Source organism: Asterias amurensis, chromosome 16, assembly GCF_032118995.1.
Source record: "Asterias amurensis chromosome 16, ASM3211899v1".
In the NCBI taxonomy this organism is placed as follows: Eukaryota; Metazoa; Echinodermata; class Asteroidea; order Forcipulatida; family Asteriidae; genus Asterias; species Asterias amurensis.
This window is the reverse complement of record NC_092663.1, coordinates 16,681,579-16,707,683: the sequence shown is the minus strand read 5'-3', so window position 1 is coordinate 16,707,683 and position 26,105 is coordinate 16,681,579. Positions and strand designations below refer to the sequence as shown.

The 26,105-nt window shown below is 39.1% G+C and overlaps 2 protein-coding genes across 3 annotated transcripts in view; both read left to right on the top strand.

The window, feature by feature from the left end:
- Nucleotides 1-10,962, top strand: part of LOC139949249 (polyunsaturated fatty acid 5-lipoxygenase-like) — a 48,288-nt gene extending 37,326 nt beyond the window's left edge. For both annotated transcript variants that reach the window (XM_071947645.1, XM_071947644.1), the window contains exons 9-13: nucleotides 671-930; nucleotides 1,393-1,484; nucleotides 1,828-2,004; nucleotides 4,632-4,795; nucleotides 8,672-10,962. In XM_071947645.1, the coding sequence (XP_071803746.1) occupies nucleotides 671-930; nucleotides 1,393-1,484; nucleotides 1,828-2,004; nucleotides 4,632-4,795; nucleotides 8,672-8,786 (808 nt within the window). In that variant the 3' untranslated portion in view covers nucleotides 8,787-10,962. The remainder of the gene's footprint in view (nucleotides 1-670; nucleotides 931-1,392; nucleotides 1,485-1,827; nucleotides 2,005-4,631; nucleotides 4,796-8,671) is intronic.
- Nucleotides 10,963-11,576: 614 nt separating this feature from the next.
- LOC139948959 (polyunsaturated fatty acid 5-lipoxygenase-like) lies at nucleotides 11,577-21,797 on the top strand. The gene is made up of 13 exons (XM_071947341.1): nucleotides 11,577-12,150; nucleotides 12,597-12,794; nucleotides 13,291-13,335; nucleotides 13,641-13,766; nucleotides 14,261-14,358; nucleotides 14,869-15,001; nucleotides 15,673-15,768; nucleotides 15,926-16,140; nucleotides 16,830-17,089; nucleotides 17,503-17,594; nucleotides 18,398-18,574; nucleotides 19,069-19,232; nucleotides 19,802-21,797. Exons 1-13 carry the CDS (start codon nucleotides 11,854-11,856, stop codon nucleotides 19,914-19,916), a joined length of 2,016 nt encoding a protein of 671 aa, XP_071803442.1. The 5' UTR covers nucleotides 11,577-11,853; the 3' UTR covers nucleotides 19,917-21,797.
- The last annotated feature ends 4,308 nt before the right edge of the window (nucleotides 21,798-26,105 follow it).

Sequence of the window (26,105 nt, the reverse complement as noted above, 5' to 3'; positions counted from 1 at the left end):
CATTATGGTCTGAGAACTGCTCACGAAACAGGATTTTAAAGCAATAAGTTTTTGTTTTACCACTTTATCCTCCAAATCGTAAAAAAACTTGCTGTAGATTTTACAAATCAATCTAATTTTGCTATGCTAACGTTTTAAAAACAGAGAAATTCCACTAATTTGTTACAATTTATCGCATATTTTGCCGTGCTTGAGTTTCAAGGGATAAACAAATCTACCCCTCCTCTTTCTTGCTAAGTTTGTGCACCCGATATTGAAATTTCAAGAAAATTTGCTGTAAATTACCGAAAAAGGCAAAAAATTAAAAATGATAGTTAATGTGAAATTGCACTGTTTTCCTTTTGCCTTGTCGACTAACACGTCGGCCATTTATGGGAGTCAAAATTTTGACTCCCATAAATGGCCGACCGTGTTAGTTCGCACAGTAAAAGAAAAACCACGCAATTTCGAGGCAAACTTGTGTGGATCATTGTATTCTACTTTTAAAACATCTTTCCAACCATATGCATTTTATTAAAAAGGGTTACAGACGCTTTTTGTAGACCAACTCGTCCGATCCAAGGCAACGTGTTCCTTTAAAAGTTCTATAGAGATTTTGTCTGCTGCCACCAAGCGTTTTAAAATAAAAATGTCGGTCGTCATTTTACCGCCCGACATTTTCCATTGGTAGCCTTGCTCTCAAGCAGATAGTATCCAAAGGCGGTTGGGTAGACCAGGCGTTCACGGTGGGCCGCATTGGTATGCTCGCTATTATTGCCCGTGCTGCACCAAAATGGCGTCTGGATGTCGACGGCACTCTGCCTGCTGACCTCAGGAGTCGAGGAGTGGATGACCCGGAAGTGCTTCCAAAATACTACTTCAGGGACGACGCCATTTTGCTATATGAGGCAATACGCAAATATGTTACGGAGGTTGTGGATGGCCACTACGGTAAGTTGGCATGATTTATAACCATTTATTTTTTCATAATTAACTCAATCACATCCACTTCTAATCCTTCTTGCATATTTCGTTTGTATGCTTGAACTGTTCTGCCATCCTCTCGCAGAGCGAATTGGTTATATTATATCTGTTATGGCAAAGTCATTTTGTGGCAAAGTAGCTGTCATGTATGTTCGTCAGTCCCTTTGTTTGCGTGTCTGTCTATTTGATTTGCATGTTTGTTTGTGTGGGGGTTTTTTTTGTACAAGCTTCTCCTTATTAAAACAGCCCGTGTATCCTATTTTTACTCTATTTATCCTGATTGCTACGTAATGTTTTGTTTGACTTTGTGTGTGATCGACTCCGTAGCTACATGCACTTTTATATTTTTCGGAGAAGCATGGCAATAAATGTATATATCTTACGATATTTTAGATCGTGGAAATTTTTGTTTCCCTAACTCCCCCACAGACACCCTTGAAAAGCTCCTTGTGGATGATGAGATTCAAGACTTTGCGGAAATCCTCAGCAGGAGTCAAGGGGAAGGAGGTTGTGGAATCAAGGTAACGACTCTAGTTTTAGATTTCCCTTCATTTATCTCGATTTGTTGACATGAGATTATTTTAGACGGAGAGCATCAGGTGTGGCGGTATGCGAGGCCTGCGCACAGCAAGCGAAAGTAGTCATTGAGTCCCGGAAAACTGAACACAGCGGGAGACTGAAACCGCCACAGGTAGACCACTATCAATGCTGATGACTGGGCCTTGTGACAATGAATATCAACAGAGGGCGTTTTCTCGTACATAAATGGAAAAAAAAGAGTCACTGGGCAGATTTTTTTTTTTGTCAAGCTTTGATGTAGCTTTTGCTTATCAACTAACGAAGAATGCTTTTTGTTTTGAACAGGGAGTTCATGGCAATGGCAAGTTCGCAACTAATGCTGAGTTAATAGGAGCTTTGACTGCCATGATCTACACGAGCAGTGTGGCTCACGCGGCAGCCAATTTCTCACAGTATGACGAATACGCTTTCCCGCCAAATTATCCTTCACAAATGAGGGATTGCGAACCGCCAAAAGATAAGGTGTAGTATTTGTTTGTCATTTCGAGATTGAATATGTCTTTAAATGCACTGGGGTTGATTCCAAAAAGAGTTAAAGGCAGTGGACATTATTGGTAATTACTCAAAATAATTATTAGCATTAAACCTTTCTTGGTAACGAGTAATGGAGAGAGGTTGATAGTATACAAATATTGACTGCTTCGAGTGCTATGGTTAAAACTATGACTCCCGAGGTGATCCCCGAGAGCGTTCTATTTTCCCGAGGCGAAGCCGAGGGAAAATAGAACGCTACGGGGATCACCGAGGGAGTCATAGTTTTTAACCATTGCACGAGTAAAAGCAGTCAATATTTGTTTTATAACACCCCCAAACATTTCTAAATACTGGACTATTATTATTAAGTTACAGACCTGAATGCTACAATCCACGGACGACGCGAATACAGATTGCAAACACTTTTACTGTGCTGCATGTAGTGTCGTGCAATCCGAAATGGTTACAGACTATTAATTTATCATCCTCGTACACGCAACGGACGTCTAGGTACTGCAAGCCGTGTGCTAGTCTTCGGACTAGCGCATGGCAAACCGACGCACTATCACACGGCCGTCGTCTAGCAAAACTAAGACATGTCATGTGACGCGCTCTAAACCAATGAGCAGGCAGAATACTTACAAGGGGTGTTATAATATCAAACATTATGAGAAACGGCTCCCCAGAAGTAATGTAGTTTTCGAGAAAGAAGTAATTTTCCACGAATTTGATTTCGAGACCTAAGATTGAGAATTTGAGGTCTCGGAATCAAGCATCTGAAAGCACACAACTTCGTGTGACAAGGATGTTTTTTCTTTCATTATTATCTCGCAACTCTGACGACCAATTGAGCTCAAATGTTCACAGCTTTGTTATTTTATGCATGCTGAGATACACCAACTGTGAAGGCACCGTCTTTGACAATAATTGTTGGTAATTATTATACACATATTGACTGGCAACGAGGTAACTAGTATACGTCTATTCCCACGAGGGACTTTGAGTGACCAGAAGAGCGACCTATTTCCCGAGTCCGAAGGCCGAGGGAAATAGGCCCCTCTTCTGGTCACTCACAGGCCCGAGGGGGAATAGACGTACACTAGTTACCGAATTATGCCGGTCGATATGTGTTTTATAACACAGCGCGGTCTTAAAATGTAAAATAAGAACAGAAAAAGGAATTTTGTAATTTGTTCACGGTTCAAGTCAAGAGAGGGCGCTGTTACTGCGATCACTAGCCTATAATAGTTCATCCCACGTGACCGTGTTTCAGCCAACCAGAATACAGAACAAGTAAAAGGTGTGTTATAAATACAAATATTGACTGCTTCGAGTGCTATGGTTAAAACTATGACTTGCGAGGTGATCCCCGGAGCGTTCTATTTTCCCGAGGCGCAGACGAGAGAAAATGGAACGGTCTGGGGATCACCGAGGGAATGGGAGTTTTAACCACAGCACGAGTAAAAGCAGTCAATATTTGTTTTATAAAACCCCAACAGACTATTTATCATCCTCGTACATGTACGTTCGTACGCGTTTCAGATACACAGATGCTCAACTGATTGGGTTCGAGGTGGGTAAAAAGACGTCTGGGTACAGTAACTGAAGCTCTAAACCAATAAAAGGCAGAATATTTGTAAGGGGTGTTATAATTATCATTATAATACACCTCTTGCTTTTTCTGTATTCTGGTTGGCTGAAATACGTTCACGTGGGTTGAAACTGATAATTATAGTCTAGTGATCGCGCGCGCGTGTTTTGCGGGAACTAGTTCTCGAGCGGGCAATAGTCTTTGAAAATAGTGCCCGGTTACAGCGCCCTCTCTTGACTTGAACCGTGAACAGCAACTACAAAACTTCCTTTCTTTTCCAGATTTCTGTTCTTATTTCACATCTGTGCTATAAAACACATATTGACTGGCATAATTCGGCAACTAGCATACGTCTATTCCCCCTCGGGCCTGTGAGTGACCAGAAGAGAGGCCTAAATAGGTCCCTCTACTGGTCACCCAAAGTCCCTCGGGGGAATAGACGAACACTAGTTACCTCATTGCCAGTCAATATGTGTTTAATAGTGTCCAGTGTCTTTAAGACTAGTCTCATATCGAGTCAGGACGAGTACACACTCGTCCTTACTTAGGACTCAGCCTTAAGTTGTACGGACTAGTCCTAACTCTTTCTGAAGACCAGTATTTTCACTAAACAAACCTTCGGAAATTTTGGCTCAATTCGTCATCGAAGTTGCAAGAAAATAATGAAAGAAATAACACCTTGTTGCACATACAAAATGTGTGTGCTTTTTCAGATTCTTCAGGTCTTAAGTCTTACTCGAATTCAAATATTTTAGTGAGAAATTACCTCTTTCTCAAAAACGAAGTTACTTCAGAGGGAGTCGTTTCTCACACTGTTTATACTATGAACAGCTCTCCATTGCTCGTTTATACCAAGTAAGTTTTAATGCTAAATTACATCTTTAGTAATTACCAAAAGTGTCCAGTGCCTTTAAACCAGGATATTACAGAAGTTAATACAAAACAATCCGTTATTAATAGTCTGTTGATGTTTTTTACTGGTTGATGACGTTAATTATTTGTAAATATTGTGTCTTTATTTCAGAGCCCGAAATCAGAGAAAGATATTTTACGCAGTCTCCCTGATAAGAAAATGACTTTAGACGTCATGATTATGTCCAAGATACTGAGTGATATGGGAACCAAAAGCCTGGGAAACTTCGAAGTCGATTACCAGTTTGATCCGATCGGCTCCAAAGCAGTTGAGTCGTAAGTGTTCTACTACCTTCTTCGCACCTGTTTTACACCCTGGGCCTTTCAACGTGACCTTTTAAAGGGCCTATGTACTTTTTCCTAACACTAAACACAATGTCCACAGATTTACATTAAACTTACACAGTTTGGAGATTATGATAGTAGAAAGCTTCCCTTGAAATGTTACTTACTGAGGTGCTGTAGTTTTTGAGAAATTAGTAAAACAAAAATTGCCGTCTCAGTTTTAGCATGTAAAAACGTATTAACCAGTTATGCTATGGTTTTGGTATAATATCATAACTGGTTAATGGGATTTTACATGCTAAAATAATTTTCCCGAGACGAAAATTATTTTGTGACTTGTTTTACTCATTTCTCAAAAATTACACAACCTCAGTTAGTAATATTTGAAGGGAAGCTTTCCACTATCATTATCTTCAAGCCCTGTAAGTTTAATGTAAATCTGTGGACATTTTGAAAAAAAAAAACCGAATCCTTTAAAGGGAAGGTATACACACATTTGGTCACTGTTAAAAGTTTTTGCCAATGTTAAGTAACAAGAGCTTCCGATAGTAAGATGCAAAATATATCAGTTTTTATGACGCCAGATTGGGTATTCTTATTATACACGTATTGATTGGCAACGAGGTAACTAGTATACGTCTATTTCCACGAGGGACTTTGAGTGACCAGAAGAGCGACCTATAGGCCGCTCTTCTTGTCACTCACAGGCCCGAGGGGGAATAGACGTACACTAGTTACCGAATTATGCCAGTCAATATGTGTTTTAAAACACAAATCGATCTTAAATGTCAAATAAGAGCAGAAAAAGGAGTATTGTAGTTGTTGTTCACGGTTCAAGTCAAGAGAGGGCGCTGTTACCGCGGGCACTATAGACCTTATCGCAAATACCAATGCGCAAGCGCAGATGGTTGAATGAGGTGCATTGTGGGATAGATATGAATCAAATTTTGCTACCAGCTAGACCACAATGCACCTAACTCAAAGCTTTACGCGCGCGCCCCAGTATTTGCGAAAAGGCCTATATTCAAAGACTATGGCCCGCTCTGGTACTATTCCCGCAAAACACGCGCGCGCGATCACTAGCCTATATTAGTTCATCCCACGTGACCGTGTTTCAGCCAACCAGAATACAGAAAAAGCAACAGGTGTGTTATAACCTATATTAGTTCATCCCACGTGACCTTGATTCAGCCAACCAGAATACAGAACAAGCAAGAGGTGTGTTATAAATACACATATTGACTGGCAATGAGGTAACTAGTGTACGTCTATTCCCCCGAGGGACTGTGAGTGACCAGAAGAGGGGCCTATTTCCCTCGGCCTTCGGTCTCGGGAAATAGGTCCCTCTTCTGATCACCCACCACAGGCCCGAGGGGGAATAGACGTACACTAGCCTACCGAATTATGCCAGTCAGTAATATATGTTTTATAACACAGCTCGGTCTTAAATTTCAAATAAGAACAGAAATCTAGAAAAGAAAAGGAAGTTTTGTAGTTGCTGTTCATGGTTCAAGTCAAGAGAGGGCGCTGTAACCGGGCACTATTTTCAAGACTAGTGCCCACTCGGGTACTAGTTCCCGCAAAACACGCGCGCGCGATCACTAGACTATATTAGTTCATCCCACGTGACCGTGTTTCAGCCAACCAAAATACAGAACAAGCAAGAGGTGTGTTATAATGAAAATTATATACCTCACATATAGAATCCTCTAATCTGATTGGTTAAAAAGGGAGTCATGGAAATAGCTATGCCCGCTTTTTCTTTCAAAATGACGTCATATTGACTATGCCCGGGCATAGTCAATCGACTATGCCCGCCCTGGAAAATAATGGATCCGTCTCAACACACTGTATTCCTACATGTAGGTCGCGCAAGTGTTTGATGCGTTGTATACGTTCGTCGTGTCACGGCGCGAACTACATGAACTATAGCTGTGACCTTTATTCGCAGACGACCTTTCAACGTAGTTGTTTGTGTGGGAAATTTAATTGTTGGTGTTCATGTCAAACTTGCAACGTAAAATAGCTGAAGCAAGATTTCATCTACGTCAACAGAAACATCAGGTTGACTTCATGTGGTTGTTAATGAGCTTTAGATAGTCTTCAAAGGTTTTTACGGCGTATTTTATCAGCTGCTTTGTGCTTTTGCTGTCGGCGGCATCTATTCTCTCGTACTTGGATTGTTATCCAGTGGTGTTGGATTGGTATATTTTACCCGTGAATGCGAAATGAAAAACACGAAGCAATATTTTGGTAATTTATTACACTTTATACATTTCAAAATCAAGGCCCAGTTCATGAAATCTTTTAACCAATCAGATTAGAAGAATCTATATTATTTGGTATATAAAAGTAATATTGACTGCTTAATATTCGGGGAACAGTTGAAGTTATAGGCCCTCGGTGATGTCAAAACCATGACTATGCCCGAAGCGAAGCCTATAATTTCAACTGTGCCCCTCATAGCAGTCAATATTTCCATATTATAACACACCTCTTGCTTGTTCTGTATTCTGGTTGGCTGATACACGGTCACGTGGGATGAACTAATATAGGCTATAGTGATCGCGCGCGCGTGTTTTGCGGGAATAGTACCAGAGCGGGCACTAGTTTTTGCAAATAGTGCCCGCGGTAACATTGCCCTCTCTTGACTTGGACCGTGAACAACAACTACAAAACTCCTTTTTCTGTTCTTATTTGACATTTAAGACCGCGCTGTGTTATAAAACACATATTGACCGGCATAATTCGGTAACTAGTGTACGTATATTCCCCCTCGGGCCTGTGAGTGACCAGAAGAGGGGCCTATTTCCCTCGGCCTTCGGACTCGGGAAATAGGTCGCTCTTCTGGTCACTCAAAGTCCCTCGTGGGAATAGACGTATACTAGTTACCTCGTTGCCAGTCAATATGTGTATATTATTCTTCCTGCCTGGACATAGCTCCTGATTTTCGGCAATACCTCAAAAACGCCACCATGTATGTTTTATTGTCGGTATGTTCGAATAGCTTTGACGGGGCTCACCCGGGTCAGCCCCCAGTGCCCTGCTTGTTGTGGAGTGGGTCACTTGGGGGTGACCTGAGGTGCATGCCGTCACCACGAGAGAGGGCGAGTGTGATCGTTCGTTTAGCTCTTGTCAGGGGCTCACCCACAGTTCTTTATGTCTGTGGGCTCACCCGAGTGAGCACCGTTGGGTAGACCCAGGGAAGCTAAACAAACGCACCCAGTATAGGCCTAATCTACATTAGATGAGATTGAAACAATCCATGCTAAAAAAAGAGTTATACTTTGCCTTTGATGGTCAACTCCTTAAAGGGTTAATGGGAGACTTTTTGAAAGCTCTGCCACTAGAGGGCAGCAGACCTACCAGGTAAGGGTGCACAACTCCTATAGCAAACAATGGTAAATGCTAAAAATTAAAAAAATACTCAAAAAACATTTAGAAGTCTCTCAGCCTCTTGAAAATTAAATCAGATACATTGTCATACAACTAATCTTCAGATTTCTTCTCAATTTTTGGTAGGTCAGCATTTTGGAATTTTTGCTAATTACCCTAGAAGAAACACTCCAAAAAACTCATGCACACCGCTTGTTATCCTTGGGGAACTCGTGTCCAGTACGTCCTGTTCCAGAACAGTTTGGTTTATGCTGGCATTGTGTTATGAAAAACAAAATACAGTTTGGCTTAATCTAAAATACAAAATCAAAAACACGCAAAACACAAGGTATTTGCTGTCAGTGACCATCACTCATGCTTCTCCTATTCCTAAGTTGTTGACATTACCTGGTGAAGAGCGCCCTCTCTTGGTGATTGGCAGATAGTCTAAAGTTTCCCATTACTTAAAGATGTTGCATTGTGTGTTTTCAGTTTCAGAGAGGATCTTGCTCGGATCGGTAAAATCATCGATGGGCGAAATGCTGAGCGAACTGTTCCCTACCCCTACCTACACCCAAGTGTGGTACCAAACGCAATCAGCATTTAAGTCGCATGATTGACTTCAACCTCGGTATCTGGTATGGTTAATGAGTTATATTGAAGCTAATTGATTTAAAGACAGTGGACACTTTTGGTAGTTGTCAAAGACTGATCTTCCCACTTGGTGTTTCCCAACATATTATGCATAAACAAAAACTTGTGAAAATTTGAGCTCAATTGGTCGTCAAAGTTGCGTGAAAGTAATTGACGAAAAAAACACCATTGTCACACGAAGTTGTGTACTTTCAGATGCCTGATTTCGGGACCTCAAAATATAATTATGAGGTATAAAATGCAAATAATTTATTCAATGGAAAATTACTTCTCTCTCGAGAAGTACGTTACTTCAGAGGGGGCCGTTTTATACTATCAACAGCTCTCCATTGGTCGTTTACAAGTAAGTTTTTATGCTAACAATTATTTTGAGAAAATACCAATAGTGTCTAGTGCCTTAAGAAGGAATGACTCCAAACAACAATCATAAAATACCCTAATGGTAATTTTCTTTATTCTAATATTCCTGATAATTAATAAACTAGTTTAAACGTTTAAACTTAGCGAAATTCAAATTATGAGAAAATACCAATAGTGTCTAGTGCCTTTAAGAAGGAATGACTCCAAACAACAATCATAAAATACCCTAATGGTAATTTTCTTTATTCTAATATTCCTGATAATTAATAAACTAGTTTAGACGTTTAAACTTAGCGAAATTCCAATTATGAAATCTACTCGAATTTACTTGTTTATGGTTTAAAAAGAAACGGGGAAAAACCCGAGGAAGAGTCCTTATTAGCTGAGCCTAAATTTATGACGTATCTGTAGAATATCATAAAAAGACAGGGAGGCAGCAGAACGACCAAGTTTCTGTGAAGAAAGAGAAAAATCATAAAATTGGTATATGACAACAGTCTCAAAATTGTGTATTTATCTGAAATTTGAACATGAGAAGCGCTACTTACAGCAACGGCTCTCAGATTGTGTATTCCAAGTACGGATTACTCTTCATGCTTGGACATAACCGCTCTGGATTTTCGGTGATATCTAAAAAACGCGACCACCATTTGAAATGTTGTCTTCACAGATTGGTTGTATTGTATTCAATATTATATAATAGATTTTAAATTTGCATCGTGGATAAAGAATATTTATTGGGGTTTTTACCCATACACCCATACACCCATATAATTCCCTATAAGTATAATTCCCTATAAATAGTTATTAGAAAATTAATTATAGTAAAGACTATAAAGAAGTTCAAATATAAGGTAATTTTGGTTTATTTCTCAATTTAATTAAAACAAAAGACCTGTGTTAGATGCAATTGTGTCCGCCACGCAATACTGGCTGCTCCACTTTTGCATATGCAATCGTGTCCGGGCTATGCAAAAACCGATTGGGGACATTGTACATGACTAGACCGCGCGTAAGCGAGCGTGCGTGTCTGCTACGTATATGCAGCCTGAATATTCACGTATTTTATGATTGCAGCGAATACCCAACGGCCGAACATTTCCTATGTCATTCAGTGACATGCACTTAGCTTGTAAACAAAAATGGCGAACGTGTTCCGTCGACCAAAGATGTTTAATTTACTGCAAGGACGGTTTTGCACGGGGGCGGACACAAATGCATATGCAAATGTGTCCGGGCGGACACAATTATGCATTATGCAGCAGCGTCCGGGCGGAGACGATTGCATATTTAAAGAAAAAGTCCGGCGGACATTATTGCATATGCAATAATGTCCTCCGGAGAGTATTGCATAGAGGACATAATTGCATGCGACAACGGCAAAGTTTGAATTCACATTATGTGGACCTGTTTATAGCATTAAATGATTATAGACAGACTTAAAAGTATGTCTATATCAAAGACTTGGATTTGTTCTTTCATTAATTAGACATCCCAATTAGTTTTGTACTCGATATCAAAATGGATTTCCGGCAATATCTCAAATACGCGACCATCTTTTAATGAATATTTCAGATGTTACTTTGATTGAGAATAGCATACATAGGATTTAAACGATCGAACGGTTCCAAAAACACAAGGTGTACGTTGTTCCCCTCTTCCGAGAAAATCGCGTCAAAGTAAAGAATATTAATTCAACAATAATAATAATAATAATAACTGAACACTTGTTCACAAAGGTTATGTGAGGAATATTATTCTGATCTTCATGCAAGTCGTTTTTAATTACTGTGAAATAAAATCGGTGTCGATGTCAAAATGAAAGAAAATAATTAAGGCTGTCCACTTTTGTGAGAGTCAGACAATTGAGGTACGAAGTTACTTGGGTAAGAAGTGACGTGGATACGAAGTTACTTGGGTACAAAGTGACTTGGGTACGAAATGACTTGGGTACGAAGTGACGTGGGTACGACAATTTGGGTACGAAATGACTTGGGTAAGAAGTGACGTGGGTACGAAGTGACTTGGGTACAAAAGTGACGTGGGTACGACAATTTTGGGTACGAAATTACTTGGGTACGAAGGGGGGGGGGGTAGCTCTATGATACGAAGTGACCATCGCTTTGAGGGCTATGGATCGGAGACTCTCGATAGGATCGAAGACCAGTACAGGATAGGGTCTCACCATGGTCACACGATACAGATTCAACCCATGTAAAACCCTCTACTAAGGCTATTAAGGTCAACAATCCACTCACTGTTGTTTGCTAGTCGTTGACAATGGTTGATCAATAAAAGCCCACAGCATAAACGCACTGGGGCGTACCGTATACACATCACTAAGGGAAACCGATGTAAACATTCTACATGTGTCATTGGTAAGGTCTCTAAACGGTTTCGATTTGGGGTGTAGTTATTTTTCGAGTAAAATATATGGACAGATTCCTGGTTTCCTGGAGAGAGTTTTTGCAAGCCTTGTGGCGAACGTTGTTGATCTGAGAATTTGTTGGCAAACTTTGAGAAAGTATAACACTTCAATCTCAAATGTGCACACAAGAAGGGCATCTAGTTACATTTAAAAGTTGAGTTGGCGAGCTTGAAAACTTTGTCAATATTAGATTCTTTAATCAGTATACGGATAGACTACACCAAATACAGGTATGGGTAATGCTTGTGTATCAGGCACTAGTGCACCCCCAGATTTCGTAATTCTAGTCAAAACTGGAGACTATAAGGGGGCTGGGACCAACGCTGATGTTTACGTCGCGTTGTACAACGAGGAAGGAGTAAGGTCCAGAGACATCCTGCTGGACTGCCGGTGGAAAGACGACACTGAACGGGGGAGCCTCGGTCGTTACCCGGTGACCAATCTTCCCAACTTCGGGCTAGTCTCGAAACTTGAAGTTTGGAGAAACTCGACTGGACTTGGAGATAGTTGGTTTCTGGAACGAGTTGAGGTAAGTGACAAGTCCTTTCCTCGAATGAAGAAACAAATTAACCTGTGGCCTATAAGGAATTAAATAAGTGTGCTCTCATTTTCCACTCGTAGACCACAGGCCAAATGACTACATGTTAGAGTGTTGCAATACAAAAACATTGAAACTGTACCTTTTTTTTTAAATGTAAAAATGTACATTTTACAGTGTACATGTAAAGTCAATAAAATGAGAAGATGAGAGAGTTGTCCTACCATATAAATGAACAGAATATAAAAAAGAAAACGTTTATGACTTGACTTTGGAACGAATTGACTTTGGAAACCTCGTACATTGTTGCAAGTTTACCTTCTTTAAAGACACTTCGTACCTGCCACTTAGGGATAAATGACCAATCGCGAATAGTATCAGTTTCATCAGAAAACATAATAAATCATCATTTTTGCATCTTGCTTCCCCCTTTCTAGGTTGTTCCAGAGACAAGTGGAGACAGTTCAGTCTTCCCAATCCACCGTTGGATACCAGCTGATAAGAAACGTGTATTTGGACGCAATGACTGCGTCCTTCCGCAGTGTGACGAAAGAAAAGATGACCGAAAAGAAGAATTAGCTGAGAAGAAGAAACTTTATGAACTAGAATGCAAGGCAGAGGGCTTGATTCCACAAGTAAGTCATAATTTCGTTTACATTTTCAATCTAAACAACAAGTAAGAAGCATTTTTTTAACCCTTCAAATCCAAACAACTTTTTACAGGTTTTGCTTTGACAGTTATGTGTTATCTGTTTACCTAGGGTAACTACATTTTGTACACTATACAAGTGTGTGTCTAGCACAGTCTTGGTGCAAGTCGTTCTTGTTGATTTGATACCATAGGCCCTATGTGTACATACACTCAATACTGTGCACATCGCGATGGTTGAGTGATAATAATCAACAACGTCTTGCAAAAAGACTAATCTATCACAGAATGGCTTGGTCTATTCACAATCAATGAATTCTATACGAAGGTAGAAAGTATTAAATAAATTCTCAACTGACCCAAAAAGGAACAGTTGTGGCTGACGGTTGTGTTGAATTTACTGACGGTCATGTTAAATTTCTACATTTTCATAATCATTATATTGTATCAATACTCTTTGTCTTTGTGTTTTGTTCTTCAAGGTGAAAAATTTCCCAGAGGACGAATCGTTCTCAGATGATTACAAGGTAAGTTATTGTTAGGTTCAAGGTTGTCAGATAAGATTTGTACCATGATTATGTAATGCATCTATTTTAACAGTCTTTAGTTTGGCAAACTTTCCGAACCCTGCCACCACTCACATATGTTTACAAAAAGGGATATGTTGTTTAACAAAATGGTAATTTAGGGAAATTTAACGAATGAAAAAGTGGTGGCAGGATACGGAAACTTTTCCTTTAGTTTTGCCAATGTGGATCAGTAGACACACTCTGGGTCAGATTGATCCTTATGAGTCTATTGTCTATTGTAATTTTTTGTTTGCTTTTCGCAGTGGGACATAGTGAAGAACAAAGCCGGGTTGTTGCTGCAGAGTAAACTCATTAACTTGCAGACTGATGAATGGAAAACTCTTGAAGACATCGGGAAGGTTTACAATAAACATCTTCCAGTTCCCTATGTAAGTCAATTGAATGCATCTTAAACTTACTGACATTAATCACACAGTCTTCCAGATGGTATAGAAAATTGTTTTCCACCATTCCAGGGGCAGACCCATGCACGGGTTTGGGTCAGGGGTGTCAAGCAATGATTGTGCTGCAGGACATTTTAAGACTCGTTTGTGTACGAGACAATGGGGAAATCCCCTGAGGCAGCGGACCAGTCTATGTTGTAAAAATCCAGCGGGTAAGCGACCTTGCCCTTTCTCAGGCGTATTTTGAAGAGGTCATGTGAAATAGAGATTTCAACTAAATTAATTTTATACTCAAGAGTAAATAAAAAATGCTTGAGTAGCAAGTTAACTTGCGCACTAAGGGTTAAACAAATAACACAATATAAATTATGACAAAGTCTGCATTTCTGAAATAGACATTGTCAATTAAAAAAAAAAACTTTCGTTTGGAGAAAAATTACCAGCACAAGTTACTTAAAATTTTAATGTTTTTCTTTTAGGGAATGAATAACTGGCGATCTGATCTGGAGTTTGGCTCTCAGAGGTTGGTCAGTTGTAACCCGACTCAAATCAGACTCTGTACAGAAATCCCTGACAAGTAAGTACATTATCTCTAAATAAAAATCTGTTTCCTTATCTGTATGAATAATGCTTCCCAAAGCTTACCTTCTGGACACGAAATCAGCAACTTCAGAGAGCTGCTCAAGCAGCACATACTGCTTAAAAAATCCCTGCTTAGCATTTAGCAATAACAATCGGGATACCAGTCACAAATCGTACATGTGAATGCAGAATGGTATTTTAACTGGTCATCTTATTCTGGCTAGCAAACTGATTGATTTACTAAGCTTATTTTCGTGCCTAAGCAGCTCTATGAAATTGGGCCTAGACTGTGCGTTTGGAACGTTGGCAATCGTTAAAGCGCGTGTGTTTGTTTCCTTCACCAAAGTTATGGCAAATATTTGCAATCATATGTCGTAGATCATGATGGTTTTTTGTGTATTACTCCGTAAGGAAAATGAAAGTGCGCCCTCTCTTTTGCTGTTCTGGTCTACTCAAAAGTATAATCCGTTCTCAATTCTAATATCTAGCTCTAATTTTCCCACAGCTTTGCTGTCACCGATGACATGATTAAACCACTTATAGATGATATGACGTTAGAAGAGGCTATGGAATGCAAGAAACTCTTTATCATGAACTACTCGATATTGAAAGATCTCAAATGCAGTTACGATCGAAAGGTAGGCCTACATGAATGATGTGGACTCCATTTGCAAGTTCATTGCTTTCTCAAAACACGAATTACATGTGAGTCAAGTTCACAAATTAATGTTCGTCAATGTTCAAAAGCCCATGTTTTTTCGGAAGGCATTTATATACAATGAAATACTTTTGGGACGCTTGGTGGCAGCAGACTTACCAGGTTAAATCCATTGTTCTCGGTAATGTGCGCACGATCAGAACTACGTACACAATAGACCTTATCGCAAATACCAATGCGCAAGCGCAGACTGTTGAATGAGGTGCATTGTGGGATAGATATGCATCAAATTTTGCTACCAGCTAGACCACAATGCACCTAATTCCAAGCTTTACGCGCGCGCCCCGGTATTTGCGAAAAGGTCTATGGAAAATTACCAGGTAAGTCTGCTGCCACCTTGCGTTCCAAAAATCTCCCATTATGCTAACTCTCTCAATTATCTTCCCGTCAACTCGGCAAACTCCCACGAGCTGGCAACCGCCATTTCTCCTGTGCATTCATATTTTGTCGCTGCTTTATTGTGTCTCAAGTAGTTGCTATACATTTTGTTCATTTTTGGTCATGACTATGTACATCTTATCCCATAATGGGAAGAAACGTTGAGTTGAATTGAATAACTCCTCTTGTCATTATGTAAACCTCTTCTTTCAGATCTGTGCGCCGATTGGTCTCTTCTACGTCAACAAGTCACATGACCTGGTCCCAGTTGCAATCCAACTCTTCCAAGATCCATGTGAAGATAATCCAGTAAGTCTAGCTTTCGTTCAATTCTCACTTTTCACTGAGATGTCGGCCCGTAGAAAGTACTCGATTAAATGCAAATCTTGTTTATTTAGACGCCCTCTGTTGACACATTGGAATAAAATAAAAAATACAGTACAAACTCTCCTATTCCCTTCTATAGGTATTCCTTCCGACTGATCCAGAGTACACTTGGCTCCTTGCCAAGTTGTGGTTCAACAACGCCGATGCATCTTTCCACCAATCAGCGACTCATCTTGGATTTACCCATCTCATTATAGAATCCGTTGCCGTGGCAACGCATCGTTGCCTCTCCCCATCTCATCCAATCTTTCGGTTATTGGCGCCGCATTTTCTGTACCTGATTGCCATTAATTAGTAAGTTCTCAATCTTCTTTATGGATTTATAAAAAGATTGGGCTGGAGGAACTTTTCCACAATTTTCCAGTTCCCCGGGTGCCCCACGACAAGTAAAAGATACGTTTGAGTCCCCCCCCCCCCCCAAAAAAAAAAGGGTGAGGGACAAAAGAAAAAGGCCTCTACTGGAAAGTAGGGCCCGTTCCCTAGGCCCTTCACAGAATAAAACAAATTATGGATGTGTCGGCTTATCTGCTAACTTCATTCTGCAGAATAGATCAAACCTTCCATGTCCTAATCAGACATTTTGAAAATCTCCCTGGTTCATGTACATGTACATGTAGTTCTAATATCTCTGGTTGAAAATCTACCCGACTGCAAGATGCAAATATTGCATCACTACTTCGCTGCCAGCAGTCTATAGTTTCGGTATAAATATGGAGTTGTCAACCACCCTTTTTTCAGAACCAACACTACAAAAGAGAATTACACAATGGTGCTCACATCTCCTAATTTTAGAACAACACATATTTACCCAAAAGCTAGAGCTCTATTTTGTTGACTTTTTTTATTCAATTATTTGCCGATTGTCGCAAATGTGTATCTAGTTTTGAATTTGAAATGTGTATCCGGTATTTGAAATTGAAAAGAGTTTTGTATAATTTTGCTAAATGTTTGTCTAATATTCCTGTGTTTTTGTGAACCTATAGTCGCGCCTTGGCTAAGCTTGTATCAGAGGACGGTTGGGTCGACCAGTGCATGGGCATTGGTCGCATTGGAATGTTCGGCATTATCGCAAGGACAGCGACAAAATGGCGTCTCAACGTTGAGGGCACACTTCCCACTGACCTCAATATGCGCGGGGTCGATGACCCGGAAGTACTGCCAAAGTATTACTTCCGGGACGATGCACTTCTTCTGTTTGAGATCATCGAGAAATACGTGTCTGAAGTTGTCAACGGAAACTATGGTAAATTTTAATTCTTCATTTCTGATTTTGACGACTTTCCAATTATTTTTCAAATTGTTTAAGTTTAGTGTAGTAATCTGATGGCTTCGGGCAAAATTGTGAACACGTTTGTAAGATGCTTTGGGGAAAAATATTATACATGTACAATCATCCAACCTTTAGATAAATGGTTTTGAGTTTGTAAAGGAAAATTTACTGGAGTGGGGATTTGAACCAACGACTTCCGGATTAACGTGCCGGCACTCTACCAACTGAGCTATCCAGCTGTATGTTTATGGTCCCCCTATTATTAGTCAACAATGTTCAGATGCCAGTTAGATAAACGGTTACATTTCAAAATCTATAGCTGATATAAACGTGTATTTGAGATATATTTATTTTAAAAATAAATTTGATGTATTTGCAAATCACAGATGATTCCGAAAAGCTTCAAGGTGACGACGAAATCCAAGAGCTCGCTGAAATATTATCAAAGCCATCAACTGAAGGAGGAGCTGGTATCCAGGTAGGCATTTTGTGTGTACATGTGTATTCATAATACATGTACATGTATAGTCAATCCGGCATGTGAGGCAGAAATCAATCATCTTTCCTCAACCGCACTATTTTTATGTATTCTTGTTCAAGATACTCCTTTAGGTATGGTCGTTAATCGAACACACACTTTCAGTTTCAGTGTGGCAGGGAAAATCTTTCTGTTATAAAGCTTGTTTCGATATTGTCTGGTGTAACACTTTAAGGGGATTTTGTGCCCCCGTGGGAGGTAGACGGTGTGCCCAATATAGTAAACACGTTAAAGGGGGGGGGGGGTTGCTTAAAGGCACTGGGCACTATTGGTATTTACTCAAAATATATGTTACCATAGAAAACTTTACTTGGTAACGAGCAATGGAGAGCTGTTGATAGTATAAAACATTGTGAGAAACACATATTTTTTGAGCTGAAGCCTTTTATTATTCATCTGAAAGCACACAAAGTAATGCAACAAAGATGTTTTTCTTTCACTATTTTCTTGCAAATTCAATGACCAATAGAGCCAAAATTTGCACATACTTGTTATTTTATGCAAATTTTGGGCATGGGATACACCAAGTAAGAATGCTGGTCTTTGACAATTACCAAACGTGTCCAGTGCCTTGAAAACAGGGAATTTTCGGATGAAAATATACACAGTACATGTACATTGTACATGTATTTGCCTTATTTTATCGGGGGGGGGGGGTGGCAAAATCATAATACAAACACCTTTCAGAAATATAAGTCCCTATTACAAATTGTAAATTTTCATTCTGTTTTCTTTTTGAACAGGGAGTTCATGGCAATGGAAAGTTCACAACTAATGCTGAGTTAATAGGAGCTTTGACTGCCATCATCTACACGAGCAGTGTGGCTCACGCGGCAGCCAATTTCTCACAGTATGACGAATACGCTTTCCCGCCAAATTATCCCTCAATAATGCGGGATGCTGAACCGCCAAAAGATAAGGTTTGTGATAAGTTTGAAGCTCTTCCCCACTCGATTAGCCTAAAGAAAATAATAACTGATTGGTTATTCCATTATTTGAAGTACCATTTTCTGCAAAAAGGTTAAACCTTTCAAATTTTGGGCCATGAATCCTTACTGTGAATGAAGATGTATGTGCATAATTTACTTGTAGAAGTGTCGGCTTCATAAGTCATCAGGTTTTTGAGGGGAAAAAAGTGAAAACTACAGGGCAATGTTCAAGTAGGGGGCCTACTTGCTGGAATAATTTTCGAAACATTATTTTCGTGAGAAAATTTGTTGTACTCATCGAGTAATTTCTCAAATACTATATCACGTCATGAATTAAGATTTGAATTGAAGCTTTCTACCATCATTATCTTCAACCCGTGAAAGTTTAAGGTATATCTATGGAGGTGTTTTTTGTCGTACAAAAAAATATCAAAATAATTATTAAAACCAACAATAATTTCTTGTGATTTTATTATTTTTCTTAGAGCCCACGCACGGAGCAAGATATCGTCAACTGTTTACCCAACAAAGAGAAAACAATAAGCATCATGGTGGTAACCAAGATCCTAAGTGATAGGGGAACCAATGGTTTGGGTGACTTTGAGGTCGAGTACCAGTTTGATGACGTCGGGAAGAAGGCTGTGGAAAGGTAAAGGAGAAAATAAAATACAGCAAACAATTCTATAAAAACAAAGTGTTTTTTTGTGTTCGTACTTAGAGAATTATACATTTGTGTTTAATATCCGTCCCCTTTGTTTGTATAATTTAGGGATTTTTTCTCATGTTGGCATTAAATACTGTACACGAATTTACAATGTTCAATAACAAATACCGGTACTTTTACAAGTATAATAAATTAGATCTTTGCATTTTGTTAAATGGAATTTATAAGTTTGGTTATCACTTAAACAATTAGTGGCAAAAAAGTAATGTCGTTATGAAAACAATAGTTTTCATGCCCCAAAATTCAATCCGAGACTCAGATTGTTTACTTCTCCTAGGGATTACTCTTTCTGCGCGGGACAAACTCGCTCCAGATTTTCGGCGATTCTCTCAAAAACGTGACCACCCTTCGAAATAAAATGCTCAAGTGGTAGTTTTATATGGGATTCAGTCAATGGAACGGTTAAAAAAAGTACTTTTCTGTTCGTGTTAATTTAATTTTTCTCTGGACGACTTTCATTTTGTTCAAGGATTTTTCCTTTTGTTGTTCTCTAGTTTTAGGAAGGAGTTGATTCATGCTGGTGACGTCATCGATGAACGCAACGTCACCCGAGCGTCTCCCTACACTTACCTGCACCCTAAGGAAGTACCAAATGCCATCAGTATTTGAATTATGACAACGTCATACGAGCGTCACCATACACCTACATGCTACATGCATCCTTGAGGAAGTACCAGATGCCACCAGTATTTGAATGAACAATAGGAACATATTTTCCTGTTGTTGTCAAAATGAGTCAGTGAATGTTGTTCCTGGTGCCGAAAGTAGGTCATTTCGTAGGCATTAGGTTCGCATTACCTTGAGAAACATAAACTAACTTAGTGCATGTATTCCATAATATGGGTCAGCAATACGCATTCAATGACTTTTTAATTAAACAAAATCGTATATTCACAGCATTTCATACGTTTTCAAAGATACCATTGAGTTTTTCAAAGGTTCAATTCAGTTTCAACGCCAAAGACAACAAAAGAACACAATGACCCATTTGCAACCCGATTAGAAATTGCAGTCTTGCGGACATTTTATCAAAAAGGATTAATAATGATCCATTTGCTACCCGATTAGAAAATTTAGATTTGTGGTAGGTCTGCATCAATCATAACTGAAGGTTCGTGTGGCAAGGATTGCTTTGTGTATAAAGAAGCACTGTGTATATCAATGGTAGAAAACTCATTTTACGTGGGTAGGGTAGGTTTATTGAATTTAAAGAGTATCTCAACCATGAAGAATGGTTGAAAAACATGGCAGAAAAAGGAAGGCATGGGAGGAATTTGATATTGAACTGAAAGCATATACCTGTACATAAGTTGAACTTGAGTGACATAACCGTACAGTCTCCGTGGTCTAGTTGGTAAGACACTGCTCTAAAAAGGTCGTGGGTTCGAATCCCACCTTGTAATATGCCTGTGATTTCACAAGAAAGTACCAATTATACTGTGCAGTGCTGACACATCGGTGTGAAAGGGTTATACCGGGAGCCGTAATAAACAGTGTTCATTATTTTGTTCTGACTGGTCTTTGCTCAAACAGTCGAAAATCAGAGACCAACCAACCAATATTAATCCCATACGTTATATAAAGAGGACATCAAAGGGAAGAAATACACAGCAGAAATGAGATTCAGGACTTCAGAATCTATTCTTTATAGGCAGAACCTTGTATTGCTCTTTGTAGACCTTTATCTCATTCCTCCATCTTTGTCATTTTCATTGTATCGAATAACAAAAATGAATGCTAACAATCATTATGCAAATAGGAACCAGACTATTTTGTTCTTCATGCCTCGGATTTCTTACATTGATATCAATGGGGAATATTCAAGATGGCTGCACTTCGATACAGTTCTATAGGGTGACAAACCTTTCCAGCAAATGTTTACTTTTTGTAAAAAATATCCTGACGTATTGTCAGCTATTTAGTGTACATACCGTAGTACTAGGTATCTAGCATGATATGCTACCTATAGGCAAACGTATGACTTATAATATGACGTATAACGTAAGCTGCACTGAAACTGCCTTGGTAAGTAACCAGCCCAAGCTCCCATTCATTACTGGTTCTGGGATTGACGATTGACAAACGATCTGCCCAGCGCACATTGCATGCATTGTCCGCTTGACTAAACACTGGCGCTACCTACAAGCGAATGTTATGATGACCTATAATATCTATACTATTAAAAGCGTAACCCGCGCCATCTTTGATTGAAAATTAGAAGGTCCAGTGGCATGGCATCCTTGTGGAATTCAACACGGTTGTGTCGTTACAGACGTCGGGTTGCAAGTCTACAAAACCCTGAACCGAACTCCCTCTTACGACTTGTCTGATTGGCTGGAGTCACGAGCGATATCTCCTTACATGTGTGGTTGTCTGGTTTTGATATGGGCCACCTGTTGGTCGAAGGGGGAAGCCGTAGGCTGCGCACAGAGTCACCTCTGTGGTTGTCTGGTTTTGATATGGGCCACCTGTTGGTCTAAGGGGGGGGGGGGGGGGGGAAGCTGTAGGCTGCACACAGAGACACCTCTTTAATTGGGTGGCAACCTCGGACTCCCATTAACATTCCAGAGTGACTCATTGATGTTTCGCAGAGGGGTAAATGGCATTGTGTATATACCATTTTGTACAGGGGGGTTTAATTTCGCGTGTTAAATAAAAAAAACATTAGGCTTTAATACATGCATCTGTTACATACGTGTTTATTACAATTAAATAACTCATGTAGGCCTACCCAACTTTCCAGCATTTTTTAAACGCATCAAACAGCAACCCATTGTTGTGAAACTTTATTTGTCCCATTTAACTCTGCACCATTAGTGGTTGAGTCCATATGTCATTCCCACACACAGAACGTATACACGCAAAAGTTGAAACATTTTCAAAAAGAAAGTAAATGCATTACTGATTCTTTTCATATACATTGTATAGGTTTTGCCAGTTAAACCTACAAAAAAGTACATGAACTCACCGTTTAAGAATAGGTATGCTTTCATGGTTACGAACTTTGTGAAACATCAATGGCTGTTTTGAAGCTGTAAACGAACATTCCATTCAAAGTTCTGAAGTAACAAAATTGTTAAAACGTTGCCTGGTCAGGACTCAGGGTGTAGGTTTTGCCAAATCCTTTTTGTATTAAGCAATCGGCCGTCGCGTTTTGTTATCGAAAGAGCCCTCATGTGCAGCTGAATCGGGTACTTTTTACGAATTTCTCCATACAAAAATCCAATCCTACGAAATGATTATTACCTGTAAGAATACCTCCCTTGCCCCCACATTACCTTTTACAACATTTGTATACTACAATCCTCCTCATCTAGCGGGGTGCTGCGCGAAGCGCGGCATCCCGCTAGTGATGTATAACGTAAGTAGATTTACGCACTGGGAACTTGCAATCTGCCCGGCGCACATTGTCCACTTGACAATAAGCCAGAATGTAACTTCAACTGGCATAGGTATAAATGTAGAAACAAAAGTGATTTAAAGTTGGTTTACTGTAAAACCAAACTTGAAGGTGGTAAAATCTTTCAAACTTGGTCTTTGAAGAAAATGTGCTTCTTTCTTGAATTGTTAAGTATTGTGGTCATAGTGTTTGCTTATAAAAGAAATAGTTTCGTAACAAAATACCCAAAACACTTACAATTATTTAACACTACTGAACAAGTAATTAGCTTTAGATTACAACAAAATATTTTGTTCATGTATGTATCACTTCAGTTTGAAATTTCATTATACTCTTATATTGTGTGACATAATTTTTTGAAGAAATCGTTACGTTGTAACTTCAGTTTTGGGAAAATGTTTGAGAAAAAAACAAAATACGAGAAAGTCACGTTTGTGACACCTGCTCCCCTCTACATGAAACATAGAACTTGATATTTCCATGAGAACAAATGTGTCACTTCCAAATAGGAAGGACATCAGGAATGTACGGAACTTACAATAAACATGTTGTAATCGGCTTTTTACTATTTTCTCGTGACCCAGATGACCGATCCATCTCAAACTTCTACAGATTTCAGTGATTGTGGTGGATTACATAAAGTGCTTGTCACTGCTTGCAACTGTTTTGTTAGCAAAAAAAACAAAAAAAACAATTCTGCAATTAAAAAATGAATGAAATTGAGTGAGCACATGTATTTAATAACAAAAGTTACATCCTTATCCCTGGCAAGGTATAAATTTATCAAAATGTATTTTCAAACACAAGTGATAAGTCAGAAATAAACAGGTTTTTTTTCCTTCTCAGTCATGGCACAGCCCCTGCGATGTAATCCTCTCAGCCAGTTTTTCTGATTGCTCCTAACTTAAAACCCTCATTCTGGGGCCCATATTGCCCTTTATTAGAGTAATACCAAACAAGGTAATTGCGCAATCGCTGGTGTAAAGCGTCGGACAATGCATGCAATGGCAATCGTCTGTCATTCTTTGGAGCCATTGATGAATGGAGTTTAATAGGGCCAGTTACTTTACCAAGGCAGTTTCAGTGCAGCTTACGTTATACGTCATATTATAAGTCATACGTTCGCTTAGGTAGCGTTTCATGCTAGATACCTACATGTACATTGTAAAACGGACAAATTAGATGTAAATTATGTATAGCTTTTATGCCCTTATTACTATAGGGTCTGTTTGCGACAATCATTGAGATAAGAAAAACACCGACAGAAGTGAGTTTCAGAAGGAAAAACTAGGACGTATATCCTCAGCTCTGTTTATGAGTTAAGTAAAAACAAATTCTTAAAAGGATAAATACAATGTACGGATATGTTTTTTGTTAGCTGCATAGATTAACTCTTCCCCTCCATTTCATGTGCTTATTATTTTGCTTTTGTATTTCAATATTTTGTACCTAATGTACTTTGTATATATTATACTTTTTAGAGTAGTACATGATGTATAATTATATGAAATAAATGTTGATTTGAATTAATTTAAAAACCAAATTAAGCTTGCCCGACGGTATTAATATTGTTTTTAGGCCAGGTATATCAGCTCAAAACGTTCCTTTATAATGTTAAGTAAATTGACACACCTCAGGCCTCCCATGTACACCAACGTAACCACCATGTACATCAACATGTTCATTTTATTTGCAATTTGGCGAATTATAAGGCAAAGTTAACAGCGTTGGTGTACACCAGCCCTTGTTGCATTTTCAGACCTCACAGCTCGATTTGGTCCAAAGTGCACTCTGTGGTTGTTTACCTGTTTGCAGGAAATAGTTGCTATTGTACTTTGCTTTTGAATGATACCATAGGATTTCCCTGTTGATTTGCAGAAAACGAAAGAAAGTCGATTCAAAGTTTTGTTTACTTCCTTGATTTTTTTCTCTCCCTTTTAATCATTAACTTATCTTGCTGAAAAGGTCAAATAAAATGTTCATAGTTCAGTTGTCAAGGACGATAAGTTAAAGGCAAAGTATAGTAAAAAATGAAAGAATGAAAACTTATAAAGCGCACAAATTCATCATGGCGCTAAATACAGACAACAGACCTTATGCATTGACGTCATCCAGCGCCCATCTTAGTGCACTGTAAATAAATTGGGTAAAAAAATGCCCAACTTTTTACCCATTTAAGGGCGAATAGTGAACTCCTCCAACTTTTGGGCAATGTTTTACCCATCAAAGTTGGGCGCTCTGATTGCCAAATAATTGGGTAATATTTCATCATCAATAGTTGGGTATATTTTGGTAACCAACAGTTGGGTAATTTTTTGTTTACCCATTTTCTGGGTATTTAATAATTTACAATTACCCACTTATTGGGCGATGATTTTATTCATAATCTAGTTAAAATGTTTAACCTTTTTTGGTGTTATCCAACAAATGGTGAATGTATTTAACCCTTTGATTTACAGTTTCTGCTGTGATACGTCATACAACCAGGCATATAAAATATATTTTCCACGATGGCAAACGGTGGTGAGTTGTGACCTTGGCATCTCTCTCAAAATCGTGAGGGTGCTCAGTGGTTTGTAGATGCTTTGGAAGGTTAGTTTTTAACTAAATACAGTTTGTTTCCTGTTCAGTTGTTGTACACAGTCATGACAGTTGCAGCGCAAGCAATGCAGTGATAGTTCCATGCATGTATTTCATACACAAAGCAACACAACAAGCAATGCAGTGATAGTTCCATGCATGTATTTCATACACAAAGCAACACAACAACCACGCATACATGCCACAACCGGCGTTGCACATAATGGCATGATAAAACTGAAACTATCACAGTAGTGTCAATGTGTTGCTCGCTCTGCAATTGTCACGACTATGTACGACTGAATAGAAAACACAACTTCATATTTAGTTAAAAACTCACCTTCAAATTGGATCTATATCCACTGGACAACCCCGCTCGTCACAGCCACTCTTCCACTCGCCATGTTGGAAAATATCTTTGTTCTACTGTTTAATGCCCAACTTTTTGGCAACTCTTTAATCGTAGTGCGCATGATCGGACGATTTTGACCAACTAATGTGCATAATTTTAACCAACAATCGAGATTAATTAAAATTATCAAAAAGTTGCCCATTAAATAAGCAAAAGTGTAACCAACAGTTATGATGAATTCAGATTACGAAATATTTTCCCAACACTTGCCCAACTTTTGTTCCGCTTTTTAAACAAAGAATGGGCAAACAAAATGTTTGCCCAACAAGACCAATTAATTGTTTTGTTGGGCAATTATCGACCAATAATTGTTGAAGTTACTTTGCCCAACAAATGATTTGACCAACGTTTTTGCAGTGTGGAAAAACGGTGACGAAACAACTTCGAAACGCACAGATTAGTACGC

Coding starts and splice junctions, on each gene's coding strand:
- LOC139948959 (XM_071947341.1), top strand. CDS start 11,854: ATGGGTAATGCTTGTGTATCAGGCACTAGTGCACCCCCAGATTTCGTA. Junction 12,795..13,290: donor CAGAGGGCTTGATTCCACAA/GTAAGTCATAAT, acceptor TTGTTCTTCAAG/GTGAAAAATTTCCCAGAGGA. Junction 18,575..19,068: donor CTGAACCGCCAAAAGATAAG/GTTTGTGATAAG, acceptor TATTTTTCTTAG/AGCCCACGCACGGAGCAAGA.